This window comes from Bufo gargarizans, chromosome 1 (assembly GCF_014858855.1).
Source record: "Bufo gargarizans isolate SCDJY-AF-19 chromosome 1, ASM1485885v1, whole genome shotgun sequence".
NCBI lineage: Eukaryota > Metazoa > Chordata > Amphibia > Anura > Bufonidae > Bufo > Bufo gargarizans.
Genome location: NC_058080.1, coordinates 580,711,305 through 580,725,964, shown reverse-complemented (window position 1 = coordinate 580,725,964; position 14,660 = coordinate 580,711,305). Strand labels below are relative to the sequence as shown.

General features: G+C 40.2%; 1 protein-coding gene across 3 annotated transcripts in view; it reads left to right on the top strand.

Moving 5' to 3' along the window:
- Positions 1-14,660, top strand: part of HECTD4 (HECT domain E3 ubiquitin protein ligase 4) — a 226,643-nt gene that overhangs the window by 83,062 nt on the left and 128,921 nt on the right. For 2 of the 3 annotated variants that reach the window (XM_044275798.1, XM_044275797.1), the window contains exons 18-23: positions 3,401-3,525; positions 3,924-4,077; positions 4,409-4,509; positions 5,969-6,167; positions 6,495-6,614; positions 6,777-6,881. In XM_044275798.1, coding sequence (XP_044131733.1) covers positions 3,401-3,525; positions 3,924-4,077; positions 4,409-4,509; positions 5,969-6,167; positions 6,495-6,614; positions 6,777-6,881 — 804 coding nt within the window. The remainder of the gene's footprint in view (positions 1-3,400; positions 3,526-3,923; positions 4,078-4,408; positions 4,510-5,968; positions 6,168-6,494; positions 6,615-6,776; positions 6,882-14,660) is intronic. The other variant, XM_044275799.1, reaches the window with a different exon arrangement.

The window sequence follows — 14,660 nt, the reverse complement described above, 5'->3', positions numbered from 1 at the left end:
GCTCAAAAAATGGTTCTCCAAAAGTGGTGCCATTTAAAACTACAAACCGTCCTGCCAAGCCAAGTCCTCATACGATTATATTAACAGATAAATAAAACATGGAAATGCAGAGGTGAAAAAAAATGAAAAAGGTCGCTATCATTAAGTGCAAACTAGGCTACATCCCTAAGGGAATAAAGCTTAGGGCTCATCATTCACACAGTCCGTGCGTCAGCCAAATCTCCTGGGCCAACCGCAGCTGCTGTGACCTAAACTGTATCATACCGATTTATGATACAGTTAGTTTGTATGAGATTGTGGGGCTTGCAATCACCAAGAGTAGCACAATGTCACAGTAGCGAGTAGCACAATTTCACACATTGTTTGGTAGCTGAAACAGTTTTTTCCACCCTATTCGTTATAAAGGAACTTAAGGACCTGCGCCGTACATGTACAGCGCAGATGTCCGTGATTTAAAGACCAGCGCTGTACATGTACAGCGCTGTGATTGGGCGGGTGCAGGAGATGTGCCTGCCGGATGCTCGGCAGGGGTCCGGCAGTCGCTGATAACCGACTCCTGCTGCATGCTCCGGCATCGGTGATGTGTGGAGGGAGGGAGAGAGCAGCCATCAGGTACCCTCACTGCTGTGACGGGGACCCGATGGCAGGGAAGGCACCCTGATGCCTTCCTTAGGCATCGTGGCTGCCTTCCATGATAACCTGTGAGATCCAGCCCCCTGGATCTCACAGGCAGGAAGGCTGTAAGTGTATTAGAGTGTGTAATACACTTACAGCCAATGCATCACAATACAGAAGTATTGTGATGCATTGTAAAGGGGATCAGACCCCCAAAAGTTGAAGTCCCAGAGTGGGACAAAAAAGATAGTGTAAAAAAAAGTTTTACAAAAAAATGAAAAGATTCAAGTAAAAAAAAAAAAAAAAGAGCATCCTTTTCCCAAAATAAAGTAAAAAATTTTGTGAAAAATAGACATTAGGTTTCGCCGTGTCCGTATCGACTCTATAAAAATATCACATGACCTACCCCCTCAAATGAACACCGTAAAAAAAAAAAAATATATACTTTTTTTTTTCTCCCCGTACATCACTAAAAATGCAACACCAAGCAATTAAAAGGGCATATGCCCCCCCAAAATAGTACCAATCTAACCGTAAAAAGTGTGTCAAAAAAGCAATTTTTTGTCACCTTACATCACAAAAAGTGTAATAGCAAGCGATCAAAAAGTCATATGCACCCCAAAATAGTGCCAATCAAACTGTCATCTCATCCGCAAAAATGATACCCTACCTAAGACAATCGCCCCAAAAATGACACTAAAATGATAGTTTTTTTGTTTCAAAAATGATATCTTTGTGTAAATTTAAATAAATAAAAAAATAGACATATTAGGTATCGCCGCGTCCGTAAGAACCTGCTGTATAAAAATATCACATTACCTAACCTCCCAAGTGAACACCGTAGAAAGAAATAAGATAAAAAAATGTGTCGAAAAAGCTATTTTTTGTCACCTTATATCACAAAAAGTGTAATACCAAGCGAAGTCAAAATCAAAAAGTCATACGCACCCCACAATAGTACCGTCATCTCATACTGAAAAAAATTAGCCCCTACATGAGACAGTTGCCCAAAAAATAAATACGGCTTTCAATATGTGGAGACACTAATAAATCATTATTATTTTTTTCTAATTTGGTATTGTCGCGTCCGTAACAACCTGCTCTATAAAAATACCACATGATCTAACCTGTCAGATGAACATTGTAAATAACAAAAAATAAAAACGGTGCCAAAACAGCAATTTTTTGTTACCTTGCCTCACAAAAAGTGTAATATAGAGCAACCAAAAATCATATGTACCCTAAAATAGTACTAACAAAACTGCCACCTTATCCCGTAGTTTCCAAAATGGAGTCACTTTTTTTGAGTTTCTACTCTAGGGGTGCATCAGGGGGCTTCAAATGGGACATGGTGTCAAAAAACCAGTCCAGCTAAATCTGCCTTCCAAAAACCATATGGCATTCTTTTCCTTCTGCACCCTGCCGTGTGCCGGTACAGCAGTTTACGACCACATATGGGGTGTTTCTGTAAACTACAGAACCAGGGCAATAAATATAGAGTTTTGTATGGCTGTTAACCCTTGCTTTGTTACTGGAAAAAATGCTTAAAATGGAAAATCTGCCAAAAAAGTGAAATTCTGAAATTTCATCTCCATTTTCCATTAATTCTTGTGGAACACCTAAAGGGTTAACACAGTTTGTAAAATCAGTTTTAAATACCTTGAGGGGTGTAGCTTCTAAAATGGGGTAATTTGTGGGTGGTTTCTATTATGCAAGCCTCACAAAGTGACTTCAGACCTGAATTAGTCCTTTAAAAAGTAGGTTTTGGAAATTTTCTTTAAAAAAAATTCAAGATTTGCTTCTAAACTTCTAAGCCTTCTAACATCCCCAAAAAATATTAATAAAATGGCATTCACAAAATGATCCAAACATGAAGTATACATATGGGGAATGCAAAGCAATAACTATTTTTGGAGGTATTACCATCTGTTATAAAAGTAGAGAAATTGAAATTTGGAAATTTGCGAACTTTTCATAAATAAAAATTACATTTTTTCACTCAATCTTACCACTGTCATGAAGTACAGTATGTGACGGTAAGACAATCTCAGAATGGCCTGTACAGGTAAAAGTGTTATCACCACATAAAGTGACACGTCAGCTTTGCAAAAAATGGCCTGGTTCTTAAGGTGAAATATGGCAGGGTTCTTAAGGGATTACGGTAATTGTGCCACTAACAATGGGCCAAAAGGTGTATGAACGTGTTTGTATTCAAGGTCCGTTTTCCCATCCCGTCAATTTCCACTTTTCCATGGACCGACACTGTTTTCTGGATTAGACGGCTTTCACACAGTCAGTGATTTCCATCCATGATTGTGAGCCAAAACCAGAAGTGAAGCCTCCAAAGAGAACAGTTATAATAGACAGATTTGCACATGTTCTGTGTTTTGTACCTGCACGTTGTTTTGGCTCTCAATCACTGATGGAAATCACTGATCAAACACTGACTGTGTGAAAGCAGCGTTAGAGGTACATGTAGGTTTTTATAATCCAAATATGATGGCATGATCATGGCAGTATTCTTCCTTAGAAGCAATGCTTTTAGGGGGAGATGACAGCACACAGATTACCACACTTCCAGTTGCCCCCATGTACTCAGATTTTCCATGTGGACGAGAACGCCCCTGTTTCCGAACATCCTGTTTGTGTAATGGCATTTTTTTGGAGCTTTTAAGGCACCACGCTTAGACGCATGCTTAGCTTCATTTGTATTTCAGATGTATAATAACTAATGTGGGATTTGTTTGGTTTTTGTTTTATTCTCCATCCCCCTCCTTTTATTTAGGAACTTCAGACTAGCATTTTGGGCTTAGCAACACAGATATTAACAGGATGTGATGAAGTCCTTGAAATGCTCCAGCGTGTCACAACTGCTCTAATCAACAGTGATCTTTCAGACCGGGATGTTAGGTTTGTGAATATCTTACATTGTTACCAACAGGTCCATTACTGTAAACTTTGTTTCTTTAATATAAGCTCCGGATTTTATAGATGCTGAATCCTTTCTTTTTAAATTAGTGTTGCTTTCATTTGCTTTCTCATAAAATCTATATCTTTAGAGTTTTTTTTTTTTAGTTTGCACAAGTCTGGCGTATTCATGAGTTGCCCAGCTAACCAACCCTCCTATTTTATGATTTTATGGTTGACCACCCTCTATTGTTTCCTTTGGCTAGCTTTAGAAAGATGTGAATCAGGAAATCCCGTTGCTCTGCCCATGCACCCAAGAACCAAATGACCCCCTTCCTGATGAGCAGTATATATGTGTTGTATATCTATAATTAACATGAGCTAACTAAATTTTGTTTCAGATTAAAGGGTTTAGAGCAGATTACAAAATCCACCATGCTTGGCCATCTCCTTCCTGTTCTTCTAACATCTCTCATGCACCCGAATCTACAGACTTTAACAATGGCAGATGCTCTAATGCCCCAGCTTGTCCAGCTTGTCCTGTATACCAGCCAGGTAACGAATGGAAGTTTGTCTTATGTCTTTATCATGTCATACAGTGGAAATCATGTAGATGGATATTTAAAATGACATGTCTAATCATTTACAAAATAATATTTTAGGGCTAGTTTCATGCTAGTGCTAAAATATTCTGGCAGGCATTAAAGAGCCATCAAATTTATCAACAAACGTGTGGCATTTGATAAAATCAGGCAAATTACACCAACACAAACAAGAAACACTAACTTCAGAATTCCCCTTGCGATCAATCTCTCCCTCTGTGTTTTCTTTGTTTTTAATAAATACTTATATTTCTGTTTTTCTGGTTTCCCTTGTGTGTCGTCAGACTGCTTTACTTCTTAAAACCCAGTGCACGGCTCTGGCAGATATTGGGAACTCTCTAAGCGGAATTTCAGAACAGAAGAGCAAATTATTACCAGACAATAGGTAATTTTTATTCTATTGATAAGTGACTGCTGATAATTTAGAATCATTTTCGGATCTCTTTTTTTTTTTGTGACACATGACCCAATTCTAGCCAAAGGTTGGACATACGCAGGTTTTCTGTCATATGAAGTACAGTTTGTAGCACTCATCCTCATAGATGCTCTGAAGACCTTAAGACTGTATTACACTGGCTGATATGTCTCCCTATAATCGCTGACGAGGATTCACATGAACACTCGTTAGCGATCATCTTGCAGGGTAATACTGCCACTCGTTCATCGGCCAACTCAGAATTTTAAGCATGCTCAAAAATCAGTGCTTGCTGGCGGCAGGTCGTGCTGGCTAATATCGATCTGCCACGGCAAACCACTAGACAGTATGGGGACAAGCGATAGCTCCTCCCCAAGCTGTGGAGAAAATTGCTGCCTGTAATAGCAGTGGTCTCCTCTACTAGCGAGCAGGCGATTGCTGGGAAGGAACACTTCCTTCCCAACAATTAGTTTCTGATCTGTCTGTCTAATACAGGCTTTGGTCTTGCTGACACCATGAGACATCTGCCTGTTAAGGCTCCAATAAAGGTTCCTTAAAATCTCATCCACATGCATAGATGATCTGACAGATTATCAGGAATGAAGCAGACACTCCCGATATCTGTCAGATCATCAGTGGAGATGAGGGCTGCAGTTCCATGCAGCAATCACCTCCTCTGTACGGAGACAAGAGATTGATATAGCGAGTCCCCATAGAAAAACATTATCCCTGCGCATCAGATCGTTGTTTTGACAGAACAATCTGCTGAACAGGAACAATGATTTTCAGTGCCTGGAAAGACACGATCACCGGGTGAACAAGCATTTACCTATTCAACGGATGATTGCCAACACCTTCCGTGATCGGGAACGAGCGTTTATACAATTTGCCTAATAATTGGTCTGTGTAAAAGGAGCTTAAGAGTATGTTCACAAGACATCTTTTTACACCACTCAGAGAGAGAGAGAGAGATATTAAAAACTGGCAGTACTCCAATAGTGAAAAAGTAAAAAACTTTTATTCACCCATGTGGAAAGAAAGCAACGTTTTGGTTCAACAATAGAGTCTCTATCTCTACAGCACAGTATCCATATATATTCCTATATACATCTCTCTTTTTCATCAGAGCCACAAGGTCTTGCAATAAGTGTCAAGATCCCATAGTTTTCCACTTTACGCTGCTGGGTTTTACAGGAAGTTCGGCGGGCATATTGGGAGCAGCTTTAGAGGAGGTTCAGCACCAACTCCTGAAGAGATTTTTTTTGATTTGCATAATGTGTACAGGAGCTGTATAAGGACTTTTTAAAAATTTTATTTGTTGTATGTAGATATTTGTAACGTGAAGACTAAAAAAAAACCATTGATACCCCCATCATGTGGCATCTTATCAATTTCTTTTCTACCTAATATACCTTGTGGGTTTCTGTAGGATGTTGGAAGAGAAGGAGGAGCCAGGCTTCCTGACGGGACTGAAGATTCCTGCACCGTGGGCTGCTGGAAAGACCGTAGAAACAGCGCACCCTGTTAGAGACAACTACAAGTTTAAAGAGAGTGTTCACATACCAGGTGCTCGATGTCTGTATCTCCGTTTTGACAGCAGATGTTCCTCACAATACGATTATGATAAGGTTAGTGAAAAGTTTTTGCACTGTTGTACATGCCTGTTCAGATGTTTTTTCAGATTTACTGCATTGTATACTGATTTTGTTAGCATTATGGTTCACCCTGTGCCTCTTGGATGCTTAGGAATAAGTAGTATTTTATGCAATTTTAATAAATACTGATGAAATGCTCAGTGTCATTTTTTTTATATGGATCAATAAATGTTATATTTTAATACTTTTTTTTTTTTTTTTTGTTTATCTGGGGCAAGCTTAGTGCCCAGGGTGGAATCTTTTGTTTGTGAAACGTATGCAATTTTAAAAGGTATTTTGCTTCTTTATAATTCTGAATAGCTGGTGATCTATGCTGGTCCCAATACTAACAGTCGGAAAGTTGCAGAGTATGGTGGAAATACTTTAGGATATGGAAGTAGAAGTGTCCTGGGAACTGGCTGGCCTAAAGATTTGGTGAAGGTAAGCTTGTAATATCTGTTATTTGTGTTACTAATAATTTCATGCTGCCCTATCCGAGAGCAGGATATGATGGATGGAGAGAAGCAGATCTATGTCATGTATAATACTTCTAGGAGATGATTCTTTTCATCTGCATAATTAATGTTTGTTATGTGTTGTCAGGTAGAGGGCGACACTGTTACCTTCTCTTTTGAGATGAGAAGCGGCCGTGAACACAATACCCCTGATAAAGCAATGTGGGGGTTCTCCTGCACTGTCAGAGCTCAGGTGAGTTTATTAGGATAATGGTAAGATCAGGCATAAAGAAAATCAAAGTAACATAGTACATAAGGCCGAAAAAAGACATTTTTGTCCATCCAGTTTGGCCTGTCATCCTGCAAGTTGATCCAGAGGAAGGCAAAAAAAAAAAACTGTGAGGTAGAAGCCAATTTTCCCCACTGGAGTCAGGAAGGAATTTTTTATTCCCCTAAAATCAGGCAATCGGAATAACTCCCTGGATCAACGACTCCTCTCTATTTGCTATTGCCTGTAATATTATTACGCTCCAGAAATACATCCAGTGCCCTCTTGAATTCCTTTATTGTACTCATCATCACCATCTCCTCAGGCAGAGAGTTCCAACGTCTCACTGCTCTTACCGTAAAGAATCCTCTTCTATGTTTGTGTACAAACCTTCTTTCCTCCAGACGCAGAGGATGTGCCCTTGTCACAGTCCTGGGGATAAATAGCTGATGGGATAGATCTCTGTACTGACACCTGATATATTTATACATAGTAATTAGATCTCCCCTCAGTCGTCTTTTTTCTAAAGTGAATAACCCTAATTTTGATAATCTTTCAGGGTACTGTAGTTGCCCCATTCCAGTTATTACTTTAGATGCCCTCCTCTGGACCTTCTCCAGCTCTGCTATGTTTGCCTTGTTCACAGGAGCCCAGAACTGTACACAGTACTCCATGTGTGGTCTGACTAATGGTTTGTAAAGTGGTAGGACTATGTTCTCATCACGGGCATCTATGCCCCTTTTGATGCAACCCATTATCTTATTGGCCTTGGCAGCAGCTGCCTGACACTGTTTTTGCAGCTTAGTTTGCTGTTTATTAAAATTCCTAGATCCTTTTCCATGTCAGTGTTACCCAGTGTTTTACCATTTAGTATGTGCGGATGACTTGCATTATTCCTTCCCATGTGCATAACTTTACATTTGTCAGTGTTAAACCTCATCTGCCACTTATCTGCCCAAGCCTCCAGTCTATCCAGATCGCTCTGTAGTAGTATACTATCCTCTTCAGTGTTAATTACTTTACACAGTTTAGGGTCATCTGCGAAACTTGATATTTTACTGTGCAAGCCTTCTACAAGATCATTAATAAATATATTGAAGAGAATAGGGCCCAATACTGACCCCTGAGGTACCCCACTAGTGACAGTGACCCAATCTCAGTGTGTACCGTTAATAACCACATACAGACGTTTTCTCCCAGTCCGAGCATTCTTATTTTATATACTAACCTTTTATGTGGTACAGTGTCAAATGCTTTGGAGAAGTCCAGATATGCGACATCTATTGATTCGCCGCTGTCAAGTCTAGAACTTACCTCCTCATAGAAACTGATTAAATTAGTTTGTCTTTTTTTTTTTTTACTGTGATCTGAAGTCACTTGTGTCACTTACGTATGGTGTATTGCTTGAAGTGTTAAAACAATTAAGGATACCATTGGGAATTGTCTCACCAGCAAATAGCATTTATCATGTATACAAAGTTAAAACAAGGCACCTACTAATGTATTGTTATTGTCCATATTGCTTTCCTTGCTCGCTTAATTCATTTTTCCACTGCATTATACATTGGGCGTTTCCACCAATCTGCAGTGGTCCTGCTTGCACATTGTAAGAAAAGTATGAGAAATTCCATTTGCTGAAGTGAAACAACCCTTTTAAAGGGAACCTGGCACCAGCGACCTTGCTATCTGTTTGCATGGACACATAGCTGTGGTTTACCTGATAAAAACACAGTTTTTATTTTGTTGATGTGAGGCTCCTTTCTTGAGTTATAATACTTTTTCTTAATATGTAAATTAGTTATTTGGTGCAATGAGGGCATCATCATTGCTCCACTCTATTTTGTGACCAGACCCTCACTGGCTGCTTTGATTGATGGGGCCAGGCAGTGGGGCTGACCACAGAAATGAAATTTCTGCGGTCAGCCCCATTGCCTGGCCCTATCAATCAAAGCAGCCAGGGAGGGGCTGGCCACAGAAAAGAGTGGAGCAATGATGACGCCCTCATTACACCAAAGGCCTAAGTTGCATATATAAAAAAAGTATTATAGCTCGGGAATGGAGCCTCAGATCAACAAAAGAATCAGGTTAACCACAGTTATGTGTCTATGCAAACAGGTGGATGGGCAGGTCGCCGGTGACAGATTGGCTTTAACCCCTTAACGCCCAGTGCCGTACATGTACGGCGCAACCGGACGTGACTTAACGCCCATACATGTACGGCACGCTGATCGAGTGGGTGCAGGAGCTGCGCGCGCCCGATCAGCGGCGGGGTCCAGCAGTCACTGATAGCCGGACCCCTGCTGTATGCAACAGTGAAAAGACTGATGCCGGCACATTAGCCCTTGATGTGCCGCAGTCAGCGCTGACCACAACACGTGCGATGTCCTTGCGGAGATCTGAGCAGCCATTGGGTCCCCGTGCTGCTGTGACAGGGACGCAATGGCAGGGAAGGCACCCCCGATGCTTTCCTTAGGCATTGTGGCTGCCATCTGTGACAGCCTGTGAGATCCAGCCCCCTGGATCTCACAGGCAAGCAGGCTGAAGTGTATTACAGTGTGTAATACACTTACAGCCAATGCATTACAATACAGAAGTATTGTAAAGGGGATCAGTCCCAGCGTGGGACAAAAAATAAAGTGAAAATAGAAGGAATTTTTTTTTAGTTTTACAGAAAAACTTAACATTTTCAAGTAAAAAAAAAAGCGCCTTTTTCCCAAAAGTAAAAGAAATTGTAAGAAATAAGAAAAAAAAAAAAAAAGAAAAGTACTGACATATTGGGTATCGCTGTGTCCGTATCGACCGGCTGTATAAAAATATCACATGACCTAACCCCTCAGATGAACACCGTCAAAAAAATTAAATAAAAACTCTGCTAAAAAAAAAATCATACCAATCTAGCCGACACCTCTTCCTGCAAAACATTATACCCTACCTAAGACAATCGTCAAAAATTTTTTTTTTTAACTATGACTCTGACTATGGAGACCCTAAAACATGATTTATTTATTTTTGTTTCAAAAATGCTTTTATTGTGTTAAATGTAAAAATTTTTAAAAAAGTAGACATATTAGGTATCGCTGCGTCCGTAACAACCTGCTCTATAAAAATACCACATGACTTAACCTCTCAGGTGAACACCGTCAAAAAACATAAAATAAAAACGGTGTCAAAAAAGCTATTTTTTTGTCACCTTCATCACAAAAAGTGTAATAGCAAAAAGTCATGCACCCCAAAATAGTGCCAATCAAACAGTTATCTCATCCCGCAAAAATGATTGTCTTAAATATACTATCGCCCTATAAATAAACTATGGCTCTCTATGGAGACACTAAAACATGATTTTTTTTTGTTTGTTTTAAAAATGATATTGTTTTGTAAAACTTAAATAAATAAAAAAAAAGTAGACATATTAGGTATTGCCACGTCCATAACGACTTGCTCTATAAAAATACCACATGACTTAACCCCTCAGGTGAACACCGTAAAAAAATTTAAATAAAAATTATGTCAAACAGGGCATTTTTTGTCACCTTACATCACAAAAAGTGTAATACCAAGCGATCAAAAAGTCATATGCACCCTAAAATAGTATCAATCAAACCGTTATCTCATACCGCAAAAAATGAGACCCTACCTAAGACAATCGCCTAAAAAAATAAGGCTCTCTGAATATGCAGACCCTAAAACATTATATATTTTTTTAAATGCTTTATTATTTAAAACTTAAAGAAAAGAAAAAAAATGAAAAAAAGTATACATATTTGGTATTGTCGCGTCCGTAACAACCTGCTCTATAAAAATACCACATGATCTAACCCAGAGGTGGGCAAGCGTTTTGACTCGTGGGCCACAATGGGTTCATATATTGGACCCGGGTCCGGACCAAGAGTATATACATGTTTAATTCAAGGTAGAAAAGCATAAAGAGTTATTGTACAAAACATTTATGCAATGTGCAGTCCTGATCAAAAGTTTAAGACTACTTGAAAAATGGCAAAAAATCATATTTTACATTGTTGGATCTTAACAAGGTTCCAAGTAGAGCTTCAACATGCAACAAGAAGAAATGAGTGAGACAAAACATTTTTTGAGCATTCAATTAATTGAAAATAACTATTTAGCTGAAACGGGCTGTTTTTCAGCTGATCAAAATTTTAGGACCACATGCCTTTTAAAAGGCCAAATCTGTGCAAAGATGTGGATTCATTGTCATTTTCTGTCAGGTAGTCACACGTTGTGATTGCAAAGGCAAAAAAACTCTCCCTTTTTGAACGTGGTTGGGTTGTTGAATTGCATAAGCAGGGTCTCTCACAGCGCGCCATCACTGCTGAGGTGGGACGCAGTAAGACAGTCATTTGGAATTTCTTAAATGATCCTGAGGGTTATGGAACAAAAAAGTCAAGTGGAAGACCCAAAAAAGTTTCATCAGCACTGAGCCGGAGGATCCAATTGGCTGTCCGTCAAGACACTGGACGATCCTCGACCCAAATTAAGGCCCTGACTGGTGCTGACTGCAGCCCCATAACCATCAGACGGCATCTGAGACTGAAGGGCTTCAAAAACAAAAAAGGTCTTTAAAGACCTCGTCTCCTTGAAGGCCACAGAACTGCTTGTTTGGACTTTGCAAGAGAGCACCAAACATAGGACATTCAAAGGTGGAAGAAAGTTTTATTCTCTGATGAGAAAAAATTTAACCTTGATGGTCCTGATGGTTTCCAACGTTACTGGCATGACAAGCAGATCCCACCTGAGATGTTTTCTACGCGCCACAGTGGAGGGGGCGCCATAATGGTCTGGGGTGCTTTTTCCTTTAGTGGAACAATGGAGCTTCAGGAAGAGCAGGGGCGTCAAATGGCCGCTGGCTATGTCCAGATGTTGCAGAGAGCATTCCTCATGATTGAGGGCCCTCGTCTGTATTGTAACGACTGGGTTTTTCAACAGGACAACGCTACAGTACACAATGCCCGCAGGACAAGGGCCTTCTTCCAGGAGAATAACATCACTCTTTTGGCCCATCCTGCGTGTTCCTATGATCTAAATCCAGTTGAGAACCTTTGGGGATGGATGGCAAGGGAAGTTTACAAAAATGGACAACAGTTCCAGACAGTAGATGGCCTTCGTGCGGCCATCTTCACCACTTAGAGAAATGTTCCCACTCACCTCATGGAAACTCTTGCATCAAGCATGCCGAAACAAATTTTTAAAGGGATAAACAATAACGGCGGAGCTACTCATTACTGAGTTCATGTTTGGAAGTTGGATTTTTGTTTTGGGGGGGTTTAGTTTTTTTTGGGTAGGTGTGGTCCTAAACTTTTGATCAGCTGAGAAACAGCCTGTTTCAGTTTATTCGTTGTTTTCATTAAATTTAATGCTCAAAAAATGTTTTGTCTCACTCCCATTTCTTCTTGTTGCATGTTCAAGCTCTACTTGGAACCTTGTTAAGATCCAGCCATGCTAAATATGATTTTTTTGCTATTTTCCCAGTGGTCTTAAACTTTTGATCAGGACTGTATTTCTTTCATAACATAGTATGTATAACTCTGAAACACAATTAGACTGGCTCACAGTATTTTTGCATTTATTACACTTAATAAAAATCACAATTATTTACTATTGTAATTGTAAAATGATAAAATTAATAAAATTAATTGCCCACTAAATGTAAAACATATCCTGATAATATATCAAAGTAGCATAAATATGTGGGTATTTTAGATGCGGAGCTCACGCATATACCCAGCTAACAGGAGTACTCCAAAGGGATAATAGGACCACTTGATTATGCTGTGTGGTGTCAGTCAATAGCACATTGAATCCATACTTTGACAATGTTCAGATAGTTATAAAATAACTTGCCAAGTGCTCAACATACCAATCGGTAAGAAGATATCCACCCTGCGGTCCACGGTATGTTCTTATAATGTCCGTAGGATACTTTGTACTTATTCTCGTAGTGGTATCCGCTAACTACCTCCTGTCACGAGGTAGTATCACCGCTTCTCCTTCTCGGCGTCTCACGTGACCTGACCTATAGGTGGTTCACTTGGTCGGTGATGACATCCACCTGCGCCAGTCGGAGTAGCGGGAGTTCGTGTAGCAGAGCTGTACCGGTACGGGGTTCAATTCCCCTTCACAGGAACTGTTTAGATGGTAGTTGAATCAGTCCTCTTTAGAGAATTAAGTCGCTGCCGTTACCGCATGGATTTTTCTCGGGTGGTTCTAGATAATAGATAGCACGGATCCTTTTTTGCGCTTAGACAGAAATAACTAGATTAGTATCTAGTATCTAGAAATACTAAATTAGTATGTATAACTCACCTTCAATTTTAGTGGGAACAATGTTGTTAGTCTCCCTTTTTTGCTAAGGCATCAAAGTCTGGAATTAGCTTTGTTGTTGCAATTCGCAGAATAGATACTGTGCCAGTATATAGGGCCCCCATAATGTGCCAGTATATAGGGTCCCCATAGTGCCCCCCATATTGTGCCAGTATATAGGGCCCCCATAGTGCTTCCCCTCTTCTCCATAGTGCCCCCCCACATTGTGCCAATATATACGGCACCCATAGTGCTTTCCCTCTTCTCCATAGTGCCCCCCATATTTTGGCAGTATAAAGGGCCCACATAGTGCTTCCCCTCTTCTCCATAGTGGCCCCCCATAGTGCTTCCCCTCTTCTCCATAGTACCAATCCATATTGTGCCAGTATATAGGGCCCCACCCCTCTTCTTGCCACAGTATACTAGAAATAATAAAAACAATAAGCACATATACTTACCTTACCTCTTCCGGCCTGTGTCCCACTCTGTACGGCTCAGGCAGCACGGTGACGTCATCACGCCCCCTGCATCGGCCTCTGATAGGCTACAGGCCTGGTGCCTGTAGCCAATCATTCAGAGGAACGGGCAAGGGAGATGCCTCTCCCCTGCTCCTCTGCACCATTCATCTGTATCGCTGTCCTGAGGACGGCGATACAGATGAATATGGAGATGAGTGCTTCCATAATGGAAGTGCTCATGTCCACTCCTGCTGCCTCCAGACAGCTCTGCGGGCCGGATAAAAATATCCGCCGGGCCGTAGTTTGCCCATCACTGATCTATAACAAAAAATAAACAGTGCCAAAACAGCAATTTTTTGTTACCTTGCCTCACATAAAGTGTAATATAAAGCAACTATAAATCATATGTACCCTAAAATAGTACCAACAAAACTGCCACCTATCTCGTAGTTTCCAAAATGGGGTCACTTTTTTGGAGTTTCTACTCTAGGGGTGCATCAGTGGGTCTTCCAATGTGACATGGCAGCTTAAAATTATCCCAATGAAATCTGCCTTCCAAAAACCATAATGCGTTCCTTTCCTTCTGTGTCCTGCTGCGTGCCCGTACATCGGTTTACGACCACATATGGGGTGTTTCTGTAAACTACCGAATCAGGGCAATAGATATAGTGTTTTGTTTCGCTATTATATTAACCCTTGCTTTGTCAGCAGAAAAAAAATAGATTAAAATGGAAAATCTGCCCAAAAAAGTGAAATTCTGAAATTTCATGTCCATTTTCCATTAATTCTTGTGGAACACCTAAAGGGTTAACAAAGTTTGTAAAACCAGTTTTGATTACCCTGAGGGGTGTAGTTTCTAAAATGGGGTCATTTATGGGTGGTTTCTATTATGTAAGCCTCACAAAGTGACTTCAGACCTGAACTGGTCCTTAAAAAGTGGGTTTTGGAAATGTTTCAAGATTTGCTTCTAAACTTCTAAGCCTTCTAACTT